The following is a 20,352-nucleotide window of genomic DNA, read 5'->3' as shown; positions in this document are numbered from 1 at the left end:
ATTTGCATTTGCAGAATGTATGAACCAGGCCTCACTCACTCAGCCTTGAGTCCCAGGACATGCTTTTGGTTGCTGGGTTGGTTAATAATAACAAATCTTACCCAGAGTTCACCCCCAATAAGGTAGCTGTCCAGGTAGTTGACAATGTTTGGGTTCTTGTTCTCTCGCATGACTAGAATCTCATTAATAATCAACTCTTTCTTGGGTTGCTGCTGTAGATTCATCTGCTTAATGGCAACCTTAAAAAAATACAACATAGATTTGATTGATTCAGTCCAGTGTACAAGAAGCATGATCTCCCATACCGGCCAATCAGAATGGATAAACTGTCCCAGGTATTTATGAATGGTCTTGAAAGGGTGAATGACTTGATAATTTACTGCCTTTAACAGGGATGTGATAGACTGTTGAAAAAAAGCTAACTTATGAGCGCAAAGTATCAAGCTTGTAGGTAAATGTACAAAGCCTACTTACATACATTTATCTGTGGGTTTGGGGTGTTGTTGTTTTTTTTTTTTTGGGGGGGGGGGTGATGATTAAAAACACTCCTGCTTTAAGGACCTGAGACCTGCGACCAATGTCCATTTAATAATGACTGTACACAATATTTACCTCTTGACCAGTTCCAATTTCTATTGCAGTATACACAACACCAGACGCACCCTGCCCAATCTTCTCCAATTTGGTGTATCTCTTCTTAGGGTCTCCAACGCTCACAATTTGCCCTGCAAGAGAACGTGCACAAAAACTAAATACACACAACAATATTTTCTTCCAGTAAAATAATAATAATAATAATAATAATAATAATAATAATAATAATAATAATAATAATAATAATAATAATAATAATAATAATAATAATAATAATAACAATAATACTAATAATAACATGCATTTAAATAGTGCTTAATACAGGGTTTCTAAGCGCTGAAACATAAAGTAATTAAATACACTAAACAAAGACCAAAAAGTGTTTGATAAAAATCATACAAAAATAACTGTCAAAAAAGCTTTTAAACAAGGGATAAAACAGCTGAAATTTAATTTTCGCTTTTTTCTAAAGATTTTTTCTAAAAACATAGTTCTATCGTTTTTATTGCTCAGACACACACATTTTACAATGAATGGACTGTGTATGCAAGCTACAATAGACAGCGAATGCCAGAGGGAGCTTTGGGCAATGTTTGAAGATGGCTTTTTTTGTAAGCTCGTTTAAACATTTTGTAACTCAATCCAAAATTTGTGCCATAAAAAACAGCACCTTACGCGAATTTCAAGAGTCCATCTTTTCAAAGATTGCGCCCAACATTTTTAATGTTACATGTACATGTACTATTGTAAATGTACATACCATAGAGCAAGGAACAGAAGGAGTAACATTACAACTCCAGTCTTAATCCCTGAAGCTCAAATCAATCCGATTAGCGCTGCGCCCACCTCCAGTGGAAACACTATGATGGAGGTGAACCGCAGCGCCTGTAAAAGGCTGTACACATTCCAACCGCAGTGAGCTCTTTGTACCCCATGTGTGTTACCGCCTTTCGCTGCCGTCGCTGGTATCACGTCGTAGCCATTCATAATTATTGGAGTGTTTAAGTAGCAACACACAAGTTCAACGCATGCGCAGTAAACAATGTCATCTTCGTTGCATGCGCACAATGCTACATTAGAAACTGTAGACTTGGAGCTTTTGACTGATTTTTGAAGCAAACAAATCGGCCTTTCCTGTGATGAATTATGACATTTGTTAGGTTTTGCTGATCGTGAAAATGATGAAATATGTGGTATTAATTGTTTTGTCATGAAAAGAATGTCGGTGGTCTCCGGCCGTTGACAACCAATTGAGATTGTTTGCAAACGCTTTTCCTAGCGGGGAATGCATTTGAACGGTAGACACAATTAAACACAAACTGAAAAAGGGGAATATAAAAGGCTTTAAAAAAAATTTTTTTAATACAATTTGGCGTAGGATATTTTTGGTTAAGAAGATTGAGAGAGCCATAATTATTCAACTGATTTTGTGTTTGTTTAATAAGATACTACAAAGAGGTAATTCCTTTTGCATTTTTGTTTGCCAAAATCATTGAAATGTCGTTATTCATAGTTAAAATCATCCTTGCCATATGTCGTTGGTTGAGAAGGAAGCTTGAACGCAATGAAATCTGTGTATTTTTCTGTGGTGTAACTGGGTAGCTAGTTCTTTATACTTCGCTCGTTAGGAATTGCGCCTGCAGATATTTCTGCCGATTAGCGCTGGTCGTTATACGCCGGCAGTAACACACATGGAACCTTTGAAGACGACTAGTTGTAACTCCTTCTGTTCCTTGCTCTATGTACATACTAGCGGGTATCAGCATGGCAGTGATTTAGTTCTTTGGTCTGTACGTTCGTCAATATGGTTGGTTTGTCAAAGCTTGTTTTAACTACACAACATGTAAGATGCGTGTCCACAGATTTACATTAAACTTACACAGTTTGAAGATAATGATAGTAGAAAGCTTCCCTGAAAGTATTACTTGCTGATGTGCTGTAGTTTTTGAGAAATGAGTAAAACAATGTCATGCAAATAGTTTTCATCTCAGGGTTCATGAGATGAAAATTATTTAGCATGTAAAAACGCATTTTTATGACATTCTTTTACACATGTTTAAAAAACTACAGCATCTCAGCAACTAATATTTTAAAGTATGCTTTCTACTATCACTATCTTTAAACAATGTAAGTTTAATGTAAATCTGTGGACATTGTGTTTGGTGTTACAAAAAGTACCCAAATCCTTTAAACACAACCTAGCGACTACCAACTCCACTTGAAGCAATCAATGCATTTTCCATGAATAACACAGAGACTACATGTACTTACTAAGTCTTTCAAGAATTTCTTCATCGCTCATCTTCTTTTTCTTTTGTCTGTCCCGAGGCCTCTGTACGCTGGTTTCAGTATTAGTTGAAGCAGCAGGAGGGGGTGGGGTGATTGGTGGAGGGCTAGGCTCGGCAGGTGGTTCAATCCTTGAGTAATACTACAATGCAATGGAATTCAGTAACATTTATATTAAATAGGTTGTAAAAGGTTACTAAAGTAGAGGACATTGTACGACTACGACTGACTTAACATTTTCTTATCTGCTTTAGATGACACATGAATATAGAAACAATATGAATATCAGGTGTAGCAAGGAAAGGATAAAAAGATCTGACAAACTTTCTTACAAAACTTTAGATTTGGTATGTTTAGGTCTTGGTGCAATAGCTGATGGGAGTATACTGGACCGACTTACTTATGTTCAGGTCTTGGTGCAATAGCTGATGGGAGTATATTGGACTGACTCACTTTAGATTTTGTATGTTCAGGTCTTGGTGCAATAGCTGATGGGAGCATATTGGACTGACTTACTTTAGATTTTGTATGTTCAGGTCTTGGTGCAATAGCTGATGGGAGTATAATGGACTGACTTACTTTGGATTTTGTGTGTTCAGGTCTTGGTGCAATAGCTGATGGGAGTATATTGGACTGACTTACTTTGGATTTTGTATGTTCAGGTCTTGGTGCAATAGGTCTTGGTGCAATAGCTGATGGAAGCATATTGGAATGACTTACTTTATATTTTGTAAGTTCAGGTCTTGGTGCAATAGCTGATGGGAGTATATTGGACTGACTTACTTTTGATTTTGTATGTTCAGGTCTTGGTGCAATAGCTGATGGGAGTATAATGGACTGACTTACTTATGTTCAGGTCTTGGTGCAGTAGCTGATGGGAGTATATTGGACTGACTTACTTTGGATTTTGTGTGTTCAGGTCTTGGTGCAATAGCTGATGGGAGTATATTGGACTGACTTACTTTAGATTTTGTATGTTCAGGTCTTGGTGCATTAGCTGATGGGAGTATATTGGACTGGTTTACTTTGGATTTTGTATGTTCAGGTCTTGGTGCAATAGCTGATGGGAGTATATTGGACTGACTTACTTTTGATTTTGTATGTTCAGGTCTTGGTGCAATAGCTGATGGGAGCATATTGGACTGACTTACTTTAGATTTTGTATGTTCAGGTCTTGGTGCAATAGCTGATGGGAGCATATTGGACTGACTCACTTTAGATTTTGTATGTTCAGGTCTTGGTGCAATAGCTGATGGGAGTATATTGGACTGACTTACTTTTGATTTTGTATGTTCAGGTCTTGGTGCAATAGCTGATGGGAGCATATTGGACTGACTTACTTTAGATTTTGTATGTTCAGGTCTTGGTGCAATAGCTGATGGGAGCATATTGGACCGACTCACTTTAGATTTTGTATGTTCAGGTCTTGGTGCAATAGCTGATGGGAGCATATTGGACTGACTTACTTTAGATTTTGTATGTTCAGGTCTTGGTGCAATAGCTGATGGGAGCATATTGGACTGACTTACTTTAGATTTTGTATGTTCAGGTCTTGGTGCAATAGCTGATGGGAGTATATTGGACTGACTTACTTTTGATTTTGTATGTTCAGGTCTTGGTGCAATAGCTGATGGGAGCATATTGGACTGACTTACTTTAGATTTTGTATGTTCAGGTCTTGGTGCAATAGCTGATGGGAGCATATTGGACTGACTCACTTTAGATTTTGTATGTTCAGGTCTTGGTGCAATAGCTGATGGGAGTATATTGGACTGACTTACTTTTGATTTTGTATGTTCAGGTCTTGGTGCAATAGCTGATGGGAGCATATTGGACTGACTTACTTTAGATTTTGTATGTTCAGGTCTTGGTGCAATAGCTGATGGGAGCATATTGGACCGACTCACTTTAGATTTTGTATGTTCAGGTCTTGGTGCAATAGCTGATGGGAGCATATTGGACTGACTTACTTTAGATTTTGTATGTTCAGGTCTTGGTGCAATAGCTGATGGGAGCATATTGGACTGACTTACTTTAGATTTTGTATGTTCAGGTCTTGGTGCAATAGCTGATGGGAGTATAATGGACTGACTTACTTTACATTTTGTATGTTCAGGTCTCGGTGCAATAGCAGATGGGAGTACAATGGACTGACTTACTTTAGATTTTGTGGGTTCAGGTCTTGGTTCAATAGCTGATGGGAGCCTATTGGACTGACTTACTTTAGATTTTGTATGTTCAGGTCTTGGTGCAATAGCTGATGGGAGTATATTGGACTGACTTACTTTAGATTTTGTATGTTCAGGTCTTGGTGCAATAGCTGGTGGGGCATCATCATCTTCATCTTCTTCTTCAGTATATGGTGATTTAGGAGTATTAGGATGTTTCTGGAAGTTTTAAAGAAAGTATACAATTTGATAAATGCCTTCCTGTGTCATAGTCTATGAATGACCATTCAAAATACCCTTTAAATGACTTGGTTCATCCAGGAAAGATTGGACACAACAAATCATGCTGCAAACATTTGTACATGTTCATTTGATCAAAAGTGCCATAGAAACTGTTTACATCAGTATCCATTCTGAAATACACCAAAATTTGCCTACACATATCTCCCTGACCTTATTGGTCCCTCCAGCAGAAGATTACAACAGATTGAGAACATACTTGTCACCCTACATAGCAAAGAAATGTTTGGCATGACGTTTTTTATTAACCCCAAACTCCTCATTGCATTTAAAGTCAACTATTTGTTAATCAGCAAACTCAATGCTTAAGAGCACATACATGTACATTGTACTTATTGAATTTCTCAATGTACATGTATGACAATTTTGCATAATGAAGGAAGTAAATTCCATCACATATAAAGTACCAGAATTGCCAACAGTGTATATTACCAATTGATACAAACATTCTTTCTTATCCTTAACAACTGGGTTAATTGGAATTATATTCCAAAATATTCCAAAATATGACCTTTTGGGGCTGAATGCAACAAAAAGAAGCCTACACATCATTTAGGAGGTTTGTTAACCAGGGTTTGAATTTTACACTGGACCACAGGCCCAAGGTCAGTAGTGCTTGTGTTGGGCCAGTAAACTAATGACTGAAAAAGTCTGGCAGTCTTGTATTTATTCAATTGGATAAGAATACCTAACTCTGTGTAATATCCTGTTCAAATGTTGACTTTGAGTCTGATAGAATACCTTTCTCTCTATCATATGTAGTAATGAAGTACATGTTGACTGCTCAAAACGTTAAGGTCATTAGTGCAGTTTGTATGGATTTCATAAATTCATTGTGCGTATTTTGAAGCTGTGGATATGGGTTTTAATGATCAAAAGTGGTCTTCAAAGTCATTGTTTGGCAAAAACAATTTATTTTCTAAATCAAACATTCATTTGTTGATTTTGATCTATTTTATGTTTAAACTTAAAATGCCCTTTTCATTTAATGACCTTTTGATCATTACAAATATGAAATTGCCTTTAGTGACCTTTTAGATAATAAAAACAAATGAAATAAAATCTTCACTTTATAGGTCTTACTGCTTGTTCAAATAAAAAAGTTAAATATATGTTAACTGTGTCAGCACATTTCCTGTATGTCATTTTCATGCTGGTATTGTAAAAACAATTCTGATCAAGTTAACATTTTGAGAAACAAGGCATGTGGTCTTGTGAACTTTACGTCCAGATTCAAGCCCTGTCTACACCTTTATGGTGTGCCAGTGTTTCCAAACTAAATTCAAAGCTCACACACTCTGAAACCTAACTTATTATGGCAGGGCTTTATTACAATTCAAGATTTCTCTAAAATACTTACAGAATTAAGTGAAGTTTGCTCAAATGTTTCCTCCAATGATGAACCTTTGCCTAGTTTATAAAAGACAAAGGAGAACAAGCTCATGTCAGTTTTTGTGTAGTGGTGCATGCTTCATGTTTAAATGCATTTTTCATCTAACAACAGAGCACAACTTCCAACAAGTTGACATTATTTAAAACAGTAAGGATTGACAGGGTCTATTGCTGTTCTCAGACATCAACAAGCAGCCCATACTTTTAAGTATAATAAATAATAATAATAACAATAATAGGTATACGTAGTGCCTTTGCAAAAAGATCAGGACAAGAAACAAAGTACACAGACAGAAGTTACGAGATGTCTCCTGAAATAGTGATAGAAGGAGCATTCCTGATATTGATGGGGAAAGAGTTCCACAGTAAGGGACCAGCTATAGAATATTATACAAATACAGACTGCTTCAAGTGCAAGTTTAACAGAAGCACGAGTAAAAGCAGTAAATATTTGTTTTATAAAACCCCAACAGACTATTTATCATCCTCGTATATGTAACAGTCAAACACACATTTCAGCTACGAAGTGTACACAACTGTTTGGCGCAGCACCATTTAATAGTCCAATATTACATGGCAAACGGCTCTCACACGGCCGCCCGGGTCTCTAGTATAACTACATGTAAGTCATATCATGTGACGCGCTCTTAACCAAAGAAAAGGCAGAATTTTTGTAAGGGGTGTTATTACAAAGGATCTTTCCTCGGGAGATTTTGAACCAGTAGGAATAGACAGAAGAAGTTTATCATCAGAGGATCAGAGTCCCACCTCTGACTGCATGGCCTGGTTGATACAAAGTAAGCAAATTAAAGAAATACAAGTAGCATCCGCAAAGCAGTTGACAGAGAAAATTAGTCTTGCTGCGTGATTTTACACTTTTCGTGTAGTCTTAGAAGAGAGTTGCAATAGTGTAATACTTACTAAGAATGACTTTCTGTTGTGTCATAAACTTCTCATTCCTGTTAGTGTTACTATCATCATAGAATTTGAGTGCATCCAGTACAGCCTGTGGATTCTTCTTTTGTTCTGTCTTAGTAATCTTCGATGACATCAACAGCTTAGCCCAGTGCTCTGGCATACCCTGTCAACACCAAAAAGTCATATCAAAGTGGATTACAATTTGGGTCAAGACAAAGGAAAGTTACATGTTAACCATGCAAGGTTTGATCACTACTACCAATGCAAAGGATGGTGTTTTTTATGTACATAAGAGAATTAATGTGTGGTGAACAGGTTTTCAACTAGTGGAGTAAATTATCAAGAACCAGGCCTCGGCGGGTTTAAACCACTAGTTGAAAACTGACTCAACACACTTTGATTCCCTTTCATAAATACCTTTTCGGTCAAAAACATCATCAGTTTTTGGTCAAAAAGTAAAATAAATGAAAAAACTAAAATTTTTAAATGATTTCTTTAAACACAACAACACTCCAGCTATGAAATGGCAAAGCCCTCCACCGCCCTCGGGTAAACAACTCCTTATAAGGGAATGCTGTGCGCGTCGTGCGTATCGCGTGATGTGGCACAATTGTTTCAGCTGTTGCTCTCGACCAATAGGAATAAAGAAACTGTCTTATTAGAGCAGGTGCAAGGTCGCGTGTCACGCCCATGAATTAACACTTTTTACTGGTCATAAAGGTTTATGCACACCCACATGACGCGCTCTCCACCAATAGGAATAGCGAAACTGTCTCAGGTATTCATGAATGTAGGTTTAAGTATGAGTAAAGTCTTCCAAACTGTCTTTCATCCATGACCTCATTGTATCTGCCACCATTGTACACAAAGTTATGCTTAACATCATTTTTGACAAAAAAAAAGTTCATTTGAAACATTTAAATAAATGTAAAACAGATGAGGTTAATGCAAAGATAACCAAAACAATATCATATAGTTTTGTATGAAATCTGGCTTGTTGAAAAAAAAGTCGTCTAGCTCTTAAAATCTCTTTAAAAAAAAAATCTTCAGTTTATTGTATAACAACCATTTAGAAAAATTTGACATTTCACTTCAGTCAACAAATTGCCCCAAACTAACTGTCATACTTGCTTGCCATTTACAGTTTTTTGGTTTGGTTGTTATGATAAAGGGGGACTCCATTACTTCACTCTAGTTTCTTTTATGGCTTGTTGTGGCCTGACAGTTTTAAAAAAGCATCTGACTCATGCTATGGTGATTCTGATAAGCAGAGTGTGGATTTGCCCCAATGGACTCTATTGGTAATTACTCAAAATAACTATTAGCATAAAATCTTACTTGGTAACAAGTAATGGGGAGAGGTTGATAGTATAAAACGTTGTGAGAAACAGCTCCCTCTGAAGAGACGTAGTTTTTGAGAAAGAAGTAATTTTCCACGAATTTGATTTTGAGCCCTCAAAATCAAGCATCTGAAAGCACACAACTTCGTGTGACAAGGGTGTTTTTTCTTTCATACATGTAGTTATCTCGCAACTTCGACGACCAATTGAGCTCAAACTTTCACAGGTTTGTTATTTTGTGCATGTTGAGATACATGAATGGAGAAGACTTGTGTTTGACAATTATCAATAGTGTCCTGTGTCTTTAATTCAAACGCAGTCCCAGAATCCTTGCAGTAAAATATCCAATGTGCACTTAACAACAACTTCATTAAGTGCACCAATAAATGCTGAGTTTTATTTTTCTTACCGTGAATTCTCCAGTGATACTGTCGAATCCAACATGGACAGTGTGCTCAAAACTTGTTGGGTAGGAGATCTCAGGCCTTTGTTTAGAAGCTGAAAAAAAAGAATGCAAAATTCAAATTTGTATTGTTTAAAACTTATTTCTGGGATTTCCTGGAAAATTCATATCATTTTAATTTCTTCTTGGTACACAAAGTACAAATATTTTGCTTTGGTGAAGCTCTGAGTCTGAAAAGAGCGGGTTGGTTTATTCTGCATCTAAGCCATTTTGAGGTATGATGTATAATATTCCTAGAGAACAAGAAGGTTTGGGTATTAATTTGTCTGCATACATGTACGTCCAAACAAAACAGTGAGCTGCTGTTGTGTTGACCATGTCTCAATAATGCTATTGAACTATGTTTGTTAATGCTCATACAAATGTGTATGAAGTGTAGACCTGAGAACAAAAGGAGTCCATTTATGTCAGACTTTAAACACTTTGTGAAATTACAAATGTCGACACAGTGTTATTTACAGTTCTGAAGAATAGGATTTTCCACCATCGTTCAAACAAAGGAATATCTACACAGTGACTTAATGACGTCATTATTATTAAATTGGTTTATTAAAAACAATCAAACTTGGCAGCCAGAGGCTGAAATGCAGGTAAAATTACAGGGGATAAGAAAATATATATACTATTTTTAAAATTACAGAAAGACATTACGAAATATAAAAATACTTACTTCAGTACAATTTCAAAACACAAGAAATAATTCATGGTTCTGCTTAACATTTAACAAAGAATCAGTGCTTGCGGAAGCAGGGAATTCTGTGCTCACATCAACCATATTTCATGGGTTGTTATCGGGGAATTTTGGCTTAGTGTGTGTGTAAACTCCATGTAGGCATTCTACGCTTGTAACGCAGAAATGTGTCGCTTGCAAGTAAGCAGAGAATAGTGTTTGTAAGCGCAGAATTCGGCAGAGCCATGAAAATGGGCCCAGGTGCTTGACGATGTCTTTACTGTCTGCATTGGTGTTTGTACTGTGAGTTTATTACGCCTGTTGTTGGTCGATGGTTGTCTCTGCCATGTCTGCTGGACTAATGTTTGCTGGATGCCTCTGACGTGAAAACTACAATGTACAATGTACATATAGTGGAAACTTAAGTTCATTGGAACATTGTCAAATATATTTTTCTAATTGTGCATCTCATGGGGCTTTAGGGAGATTTTCAGCTTGTTAAGTTTCCTTACTTCCCAACTTTTAAAAATGTGTTTTATGAAAATCTATGACATTATTTTGACGGCAGACATTTTTAAGTCATTTATTGTCAAGCATAAATGAACAAGTTGTTTAGGTGTGGGGAGGGGGGCATGGATGGAGCAGGGTTAGGGTTAGAAACTACACAAAAGTGTACATATTAAGCAGACACATACACGTTAAGTGTACATGGTACATGTGTACACAGTCATACCATAGACAGTACATGAAATCTGCAAGTAAATGTGAATACATCAAAATAGTGGAGTAAATACTTTGTGTGAAGCACATATTGATATTTTGTTATCTGTGATTGTTATCATAGGTGTATGAAACTACACATTTAATGGCCTCATAGCCTCCCTGCTTGAGTGACTGGGGTAATCTATGTAGTAGCCAAAGCTCTAATGCCTTAAAGCAGGAACTATACACATCAGCGATCATCTCCACAGGAATTAGTTTCTCATATGTGCAGGCATACATCACACTCTACCATGTCTATGCAAAATATCATGACACATTTATATGTACATTGACACGTACTTTATCAAGCAAAGTATGTGAAAAAATATTTGGTTTTGCACTTTTCACACAGAAGTTCATGTTAAGCCCGGTTCATAGGCCTGATTCCTGCGAATGCGAATTAAATGTTTGACGTCACTGTTTCACAGGAGTTAAACACAGTTCAACTGGTGCAAAATATATCTTGTGAGTCTGTGACCTGAAAATTTGTATCGCATTTGCATTCGCATTCGCAGGAAGTACATGTATGAACAGCGCTTTACTACTCTTGTCAGAATAAAAGAATACATTGTAAAAATGTAATGCATACAACATGTCTACATCATCTGTGATTGATGGACATGTCATGACTAACTGACTATTTTGTAAATGCGAGATCTCTTTTATGAGGGATACTTGGAGGACAAACCGAAACTTCCTTGTCATTTCCTGCCTTATCCCTCAATGGGTACAAGTGACTGTCTAAGACACTCAACATGTATCCTTATAAGTGAGGTCGAAATTCCAGTTGAACCTAGTTAAACTGGGTTTAACTGGAACTAGTTGAAACCAGTTGATAAACTAGTTAAACACAGTTAAAACCAGTTGGTTTATTATGGAAAATGGACAGAGACCAACTGGTTTATAATTTCAACCTAGTTGAACACAGTTAAACCTAGTCCAAACCAGTTGGTTAATATGGAAAATGGACGAGTTTGATCACTATCCAGTTGAACCAGTTGACCCCAGTTAACTAGGTTAGCTGGGTAGCTTTTATATTCTATATAAATCTGCATTTTTAATGTATGTATTCAGATGCAGAAGGATGGCACTGTTTTCAATACAAGCATGGTTGTATTATGTTACAGCAAATGTACAACACACTGTATTCAGAAGCATAACATGGTTACATTCAGGCACTGACTTGGTGGCTTGTGATCTGTTTATTAGCCATTTTGAGATATGGCAAACACAATGCTGCAACATAAGGTTTGGGTAAATTTTTATGTAAACACCCGAACTAAACAATACACTCACACAGTATCACGTCCGCCATATCTCAAAGAGGCTTATTCATGTTTTTTTAAACAGAATCATAGTGTACAGGTAAAGATAAACAATGTCCGAGTAATGACAAACAATGTAGTGTGACCAAACAATTGTAGAATGGCCAAAATCAAATGAGAAAGATCTCTTAATGCTCAAAAGAGAGAGAGAGCTGAAGAAAGTCACACACAGTGATCACATGACTGTTGATTCAAAAGTAATTGTGTGGTATTTTACACAATTTACAAAATGTAACAGACCCCAATGAGTTTGGTTATTTTTTATGTGTGTAGTCAGATAGGCCTACATTTCTATACAGATTGTGATTTAATTCAAACCCGGCAGGTCTCAACCAGACAAATGTTTAGGCGTACAAAAAATTTAAAAATATGTTTTAAAAACCATCTTTTGAAAAAAGCAAGGAGTTTTTTTTTTTTTTTTTTTTTTTTTTAAATGGCCGCCTGACACAATTTTAAAGACAACCGGCTGGGCTATTTTTAAATTTGTTTTTTTTGTCTTCTTTTTTTTCATTCAAAAAAGAATAAAAACAAAAAAAGGAGGCGGCCAAAACATGTTTTGTTTTATTTTAGTATGGGGTGGGGCCTAGGGGTGGGGGGGGGGGGGGGCGTTCACTTAAACTTACGTTTATCTTCACTCTTGCTTCCTTGCCATGGCATCTTAAGCTTCCTCTTCTTTTTCTCATCATCGGTAGGTGTATTAGGAAGAGGTTTATAACCTGGACCAGATGAGTCTGCTTTCAGTGTACCGCCGCTGTTACTAGTGTAACGCATTGGGGGAGCTGGTGGACTTTCCTCCATCTTGTCTAGTAATCAAATGCTAGTGGCTCAAACTATAAGACAACAACCAGATACAACATTTCATCATTACTGACAAGTTTGAATGAAAAGTTAAAATCATTTATTTCCTGGTCCTAAATCATACAAAATTCTGTGTTTGTTCGTCAAGTTTGATAGTTTCAGCTTGCATGACCAAAACAAGTTTATGTGCTAGTTGGTTTATTTAACATGACAGGACATTTGAGGAAGGGGTCATTCCTTGTCAAATCACCCAAATTTAGTTTATTGTGAAATCCTGGCTCAACAAGCTCAAATTTCAAATATTAGCTCCATCCAATAAACCGTTTTCACGCTACAACATGCTCTTTCTCAATGATTTCGGTGAAATAGCTTTTCAAATCTGCCATTATTTTTTTTGTAGGAACATATTACATCTTATTATGTTCCCACAAAAAAAGTTGGCAGATTTGGATTGCTTATAATGCAATTTGACCCAATGGTTACTGATTAATGGTCAATTGAATATCCGCAGTCAGGCGCATTTTGACTGAAATCAGCGAGAAAGAGCTCATTTGAAGAGGATAGGGTCTAAAATTGCCTTTTGGAGGGGGGTGGGGATTTGACCTGGAATGACCTGAAGGCACTACAATGTAACAGCTATCGACACAGTTGCTTTACCATAGATTACACAGAGCTGAATATAAATGGTACATGATTGGGTGATGAATGAACCCTAAATTGCTCGGTCAAAATTAATATGATATGTCAAAGCGGTGACAGTGGAACCACCAAAATGAATCCGATGTCTTTGAAAAAACAGATGGAAGAATTTTCAAAACACAAAAACCACAATGCACTTTATAGTACTGTACCGTTTTTTAAACAAAACTAAAATATAGTAATACATTTAATGTACTTTTATATTTTTTTTCCTAAAAAGCAGTTTTACATGGGCCGTACTTGTTTTTGCTTTGTCAAAAAAGCAATCTGTGTCGAGAACAGTAACAACAAAAGACGGGTGTTACAGAAACAGGATGCATATTGTTAAAATCCATAGGTGATTCATTAGTTTAGCTTGGTGACACAAGTACAAGCTTTACATACACCATGTACAATGCGTAATGCACTGGGAGGGCATCAATACATGTAGGTACACATTACAAATTGTACTTCCCCGGGGAACTATAGTGGTGCAAGGGCAATGTCACAACATGTAACAAGAAAGAAAAAAACGACAGTTCACATTTAAATTTTCAAAATATGACTTTGACACAGTTACAAGACGCATGGTTAGCTCAACTATGAACATGGTGAAGAGCTAGTGGCTAGGTAACTGCCAACTAAGAGAGCCATTCACTGTGGTCAGTTAGGGGGCATTCACAGAACATTTTTAGCAATTAGTGAAAACCGTACATTTTGTCAATACTCCGTCCCTAGCCCCTTAAAAGTATACAAAAAAAACTATTCTACAAACCACGTTTATTTGTGCGCGCACGGAAGATTAAAGAATGTACGCCGGTGAAAGTGATTTATGTAATCCCCTAATATCCTGCGTAGAAGACGCAGATTGTCTGATTTTCAAAAGGCAACCCCCCCCCCCCCCCAAACAATGTCTCTTGTCTAAACCTAACGATCCAAGAAGGGCCAGGAAGCTATTTTTATAGCGTGACATTTTTGCAGTAAGTGAAAGCGGGCCATTGTGCATAAATTCACTCCCTCCCAAATTGTACACCCCTGAACGAATTGCCGTGGTGGGTCATTCTGTGTCAAATCAACTAGTGGGGGTAAGGGTTACCTCTCAGATTTGGCTGAAATTCATGTGTAATATCAATACATGCCCAAAACAAATTGTCCAAGTTGACTCGGAATTGTAAGGTGCCTAAAAGGGGCCATGGCAACCCCCTCAAGTGTGTGCAATGAAGCCCTGAACATTGAATATGTTTACGTTTTGCAACTAAATTAGTTTTAGAACAGAAAAAGCTGTAACTTGGTACCTACATTGTAGGTAACCCAGATAGTTGTATAACTCAAATCTGGCCCCAAACAAGTGTATCTCACCCCTTTCCTTCTACTGGCTGCTAATTATTAAGTCTATAGAAAAATTGAATTTCCATTTTCAGACCCCTCTCACTTGTAACTACACGTAGATATTACATGTAAGTGTACAAACCTGAAAGGAATAACTTGTGTGATTTTGAAAATGAGTATTTGAAGATCAAGTTTACTATGGAGTACGTGACTATGAGGCCAGGTTACAACTACTTCAGAATAAGAGTACTGATAGTCTCATGGCTGCCAATAAATTTTGGGGGAAGCCCGGAACATACTGTTTAAAGGGACACGTTGCCTCGGATCGGGCGAGTTGGTTTATTGAAAAGCGTTTGGAACCCTTCGTAATGCAATGCATGGTTCGAAAGATGTTTCAAAAGTAAAATAACAATCCAAACAAATACAGTACATGCATACCTCAAAATTGCATGGTTTACCTTACATGTCATAACCAACACAGCATGCCAATTTGTGGAGTGAAAATGTTGTGAACATATATTGCATCTTTTTCTCCTACAATTGTATTAATTGTAAAGACATGATAATTTGAAAACAATATTTTGATTCACTTATAATAAATCAATCATACTATGTACATTAATAACCTATACTTTATTTTACTACAATTATGATATCAGGAAACCAAAGTTAAATCATATCCTTAGATCATGGAAATATATTCCTACAGTACGAGTACATAATGTATTTGAGCAGATGACTCTTAGTAAGGTTAAAATATAAAATCCATTCCAAACAAAATAATTATAGTACACGCAGGCTGACATACTTGTAAGTTGTAAGCAAAATCAGGTCAGGCTTATAGTGCACTATACTGACAGGTTGATTGACCTTTAAGGTAGGTTCTACCCTAGTGTAGTGTGTGTAGCCCTACAGTCTAAAGTGATATATTTATAAAACGTACACACAATAATAATCAGTGCAAAGGGTACAACATGTAATGTACAGTAAACGTGTATCAAACAATACACCTGTTGCAAGCTGTGACCGGATCCATGGTGCTTTGTACACTCGAGCCATTGCTCCAAAGATTGCACAAAGCCTAAAAACCCTATCACAGCATGCAACAAATGTTTGGTTGAATACCATGGGAACATATCCTCTTTTAAGGAGGCATTTTGTTGTCACTCTTCCCTCAAACCATAGAGCAAGGAACAGAAGGAGTTACAACTCCAGTCTTAATCCCCAAAGCTGAAATTAATCCGATTAGTGCTGCACCCACCTCCAGTGGAAACACTATGGATGTGAACCACAGCGCCTGTAAAAGGCTGTACACATTCCGACCGCAGCGAGCTCTCATGTGTGTTACCACCTTTCGCTGCCGTCGCTGGTATCACGTCGTTTTCCATTCATAATTATAGGAGTACATGTAGTAAAGTAGCAACACACAAGTTCAATGCGTGCGCAGTAAACAATGTCACCTACGTTGCATGCGCACAATGCTACAGTAGAAACTGTAGATTTTGAGCTTTTGACTGAATTTGGAAGCAAACAAATCGGCCTTTCCTGTGATGAATTATGACATTTGTTAGGTTTTGCTGATCGTGAAAATTATGATATGTGGTATTGATTGTTTTATCATGAAAAGAATGTCGGTGGTCTCCGGCCGTTGAAAACGAATTGAGATTGTTTGCAAACGCTTTTCCTAGCGGGGATATGCATTTGAACAGTAGACACAATTAGACACAACTGAAAAAGGGGAATATAAAATGATTTTTTTTTTTTTTTTTTTTTACTTTTATACAATTTCGCGTAAGAAGATTTTGGTTAAGAAGATTGAGAGAGCCGTAATTATTCAATTGATTTTGTGTTTGTTTTATAAGAATACTACAAAGAGGTAATTCCCATTGCATTTTTGTTTGCCAAAATCATTGAAATGTCGTTATTCATAGCTAAAATCATCCTTGCCGCTTGTCGTTGGTTGAGAAGGACGCTTGCAATCTGTGTATTTTTCTGTGGTGTAACTGGGTAGCTAGTTCTTTATACTTCGCTCGTTAGGAAATGCGCCCACAGATATTTCTGCCGATTAGCGCTGGTCATTATAGGCCTGCGGTAATACACAGGGAACCTTTGAAGACAACTAGTTGTAACTCCTTCTGTTCCTTGCTCTATGGTCAAACTGATTAACAAAACTCAAGTTACCATCTGTGCTGTGCATCATGCGCACCCTTAGACATGTAACATTATACAATTGTTGCAAAACTTCACAATTTGTTACCCAGGTATAACAAATGTCAAGTTGTACATTGTGTATCACATCACCTGATTGGTTCTCGACCAATAAAACTTCACAATGTTACCATGATATAACACACAGACGGTGATGGTGGTTTATCAGTGTCCAAAAGTGGTAAGCAACATAGAAAATCTGGTGACCAGTCAACATTGGTCGAAATTGCACTTAATTAAATGTGGTCGAATCCTGTGCATGCTGTCTCGAGGACCAAGGGTTCCGATCATCTTAAAGCCACTGTACACGTTTGGTAATTGTCAAAGACCAGTGTTCTAACTTGGTGTATCCCATCATAACCATTAAAATAACAAGCCTGTGAAAATTTGGGCTCAATTGGTCATCAAAGTTGCGAGAAAATGATGAAAGAAAAAACACCCTTGTTGGACGAATTTGTGTGCTTTCAGATAGGAATAAAAGACCTTCAGCTAGCAGTCTTTTATTATTTTAGTGAGAAGTTACCTCTTTCTCAAAAACTACGTTACTTCAGAGGGGGTCTTTTCCTACAATGTTTTATACTATCAGCTCTCCAATGCTCATTATCAAGTAAGTTTTTAAGTTAATATTTGTTTTAAGTTATTACCAAACGTGTACCTTCCCTTTAAACTACTTGAATTACTGCAAGCTCAGTCAAATTTTTCAATATGTCACCTGTCCAGTCAATCCTGTTTCAGATGTTGAACTTCTCATGTACTTTTAAATTCTTTTCACTTGGTTCGGCGCCAACCTCTACAGCGCCTGTCATCATGGTAATGCTACGTCGATCTTATCTTTTAAGGACTAGAGTTTAGACACATGTATGTAGCATGCACTGACCATACAATAGAGAAAGCACTGACTAATTATCTATAGGGAGTTTTTGTTTTCAACTACAGATGGTTCTTCGACAGTTAATAGTTTTCAACCAAACGTTGTATTTTTCAGCACAATGCAGATTCATCCCTAGTACATGTAGTACTGTTGTAGAAATTGAGGGATGCAGTACTCAAAGCCGACGCATGCGCAGATTACGCAAAATGTCATCAGTACCGTCGCAGAACCATCTGTCTACGAAAACATAAACTCCCTAGTAGTATATAGTGGCTACAATAAGTACAACAACTTGATCACCCTTAATGATCACTGTCACTGTCAGCAGTAGTTTGTCTCAAGACCGCTTTATACTCAATTTGGAGTTCAGCCAGGACACAGACATGACAGAGGATGTCCGTCACTTCGTACAAGTCACTTTGTACCCAAGTCACTTCGTACCAAAGGAACTTCATACAAAAGTAACTACATAGACCAAGTCACTTCGTACCCAAGCAATTTCGTATCCAAATCCATTCGTACCCAAGCCATTTTGATCCAAGTCACTTCGTAACCAAGTCACGTCATGCGAGATATAAGAATGTTGAAATATTGAAACCAACCTTTTTTCATTTTTTTTCATACCACAGTTTGGGAACGAGTTGGTATACGGTACGAGTTGACTTGGGTACGAGTTGACTCGAGAAGGAGTTGACTTGGGTACAATATGTTGGGTGCAAGTTGACTTGGGTGTGAGTTGACTATCACTTGGGTACAACTCGAGTTGACCCGTTTCGAATCGACAGAGGACTTGTCTTCACTTTACAAGTTACAACTGATCCTGAAGTGTGACATAAGACTAAAGTCAGAGAGGTAAAAGATTTGCCACGATTTTAGGGACACGAAACACTTTTTAAACTTTGAATATACATGGAGTAATAAATTAGAACTCCATGGAATATATAATGATATCAGGAAGAAGCACTTCCTACATGTCTTACGACCGCACACGTTCTGCATGCAGTGATTGTACCCATCATAAAGTATGTACGCTTGCTTATAAAGGACTGGTACTACACGGCAAATGCATTGGCTAGATAGCCGGCCCAGCGGAAACCTCGTAACCGGCAATCAGTCTGAGGAGTGTTTTACGCACCGATTTATCACAAGCATAGCTCTACATGAATAAACCGCTCAGTTACAAGCACATTCAGTGATAAAACCATATGGTAGTTGACTGGTAAATGTAAGAAGATGAAGAGAATACAAACCAAAATACGCGATCATGTGTACTCTTTAAATCTGTGTGGCTGGCTGGACGATCGGGATTGACGATTGCAGGTCAGATTATGCATCTGGTAAAAACCCACACACCCGGAAATAAAAATGGTTTAGGACTAAAAAGAGGGCGCTATTTAACAACAAGCGGTTTCTACTATTTCCTAACGCTATTATTTTATACATGTATATTAACGCCGATCCACAGACATACAAACCCCTACTGCTAAAGAACAACTGCAGTTTGGGTTCTTGTGTGGTGCGATCCTTGGATGGAACTACCACACTAAACTCCCGTAGTAACCAATTCTAAAAAGGTTATATTTGTGTACCAACTAAACTTAAAGTCACCTGGAAGTGGTATTTTTTCAAAATAAAGCTTTTGTCACTAATAATGTGTTTTGATGAGCGGAATGTGAATAAACAGTTAACTAAGGTTTAAAAAAAAACCCAGTTCTTATGATATTTACAAATTTAAGAGTAGACCCCCGACAAAACAAAATTAATGCCGTGTGGTTTCGCCAAAATGCTAATCTTTTTGTGTTTATATGGTATAATTACCGTGGCACTGATCTTTAACGTACCATAATGTCATTGTTATACTATCAACCAAAACAAAACACATTAACACAATGAAACACAATATGATTCTGACCGGATAGTTCGTCGTGTGCCCGGCAAAAAGGCGTAAGGCCTTACGCCCTTTTGCCGGGAAAACAAAGTAGTTTGTCCCAGTAACAAAATGACGTAAGCAACATCATGGCTCCTGACTTTATAAAATTATCATTTTTTGTTAGTTTTTTTGCTAGAATTGCCCTGAAGACATGTTTCCCCATTCCCCATGCAGAATTTAACCTTTCTAGAATGACTTTTGCATAGCAACATGTTTACCAAACTTTCCCACTCATAATTCTTGAAACACAAATTTTAACATAAATTGCTTACGTCCTTTTGCCGGGAACTTGCCCTTACGTCCTTTTGTCAGGCACACGA

At 37.2% G+C, this 20,352-nt stretch overlaps 1 protein-coding gene across 1 annotated transcript in view; it reads right to left on the bottom strand.

Moving 5' to 3' along the window:
* Window positions 1-19,433, bottom strand: part of LOC117298321 (serine/threonine-protein kinase PAK 3-like) — a 30,056-nt gene extending 10,623 nt beyond the window's left edge. The window contains exons 1-9 of the mRNA XM_033781501.1: window positions 19,353-19,433; window positions 12,842-13,048; window positions 9,408-9,496; window positions 7,662-7,821; window positions 6,709-6,758; window positions 5,166-5,267; window positions 2,866-3,022; window positions 613-725; window positions 102-239 (exon numbers count right to left, since the gene is read on the bottom strand). Of these exons, the coding sequence (XP_033637392.1) occupies window positions 102-239; window positions 613-725; window positions 2,866-3,022; window positions 5,166-5,267; window positions 6,709-6,758; window positions 7,662-7,821; window positions 9,408-9,496; window positions 12,842-13,016 (984 nt within the window). The 5' untranslated portion in view covers window positions 13,017-13,048; window positions 19,353-19,433. The remainder of the gene's footprint in view (window positions 1-101; window positions 240-612; window positions 726-2,865; window positions 3,023-5,165; window positions 5,268-6,708; window positions 6,759-7,661; window positions 7,822-9,407; window positions 9,497-12,841; window positions 13,049-19,352) is intronic.
* Between the last annotated feature and the right edge of the window lie 919 nt (window positions 19,434-20,352).

The sequence above is a fragment of the Asterias rubens genome, chromosome 13 (assembly GCF_902459465.1).
Source record: "Asterias rubens chromosome 13, eAstRub1.3, whole genome shotgun sequence".
In the NCBI taxonomy this organism is placed as follows: domain Eukaryota; kingdom Metazoa; phylum Echinodermata; class Asteroidea; order Forcipulatida; family Asteriidae; genus Asterias; species Asterias rubens.
Note: the sequence above shows the minus strand (reverse complement) of the source record. Positions and strands in the feature narration are given on the sequence as shown.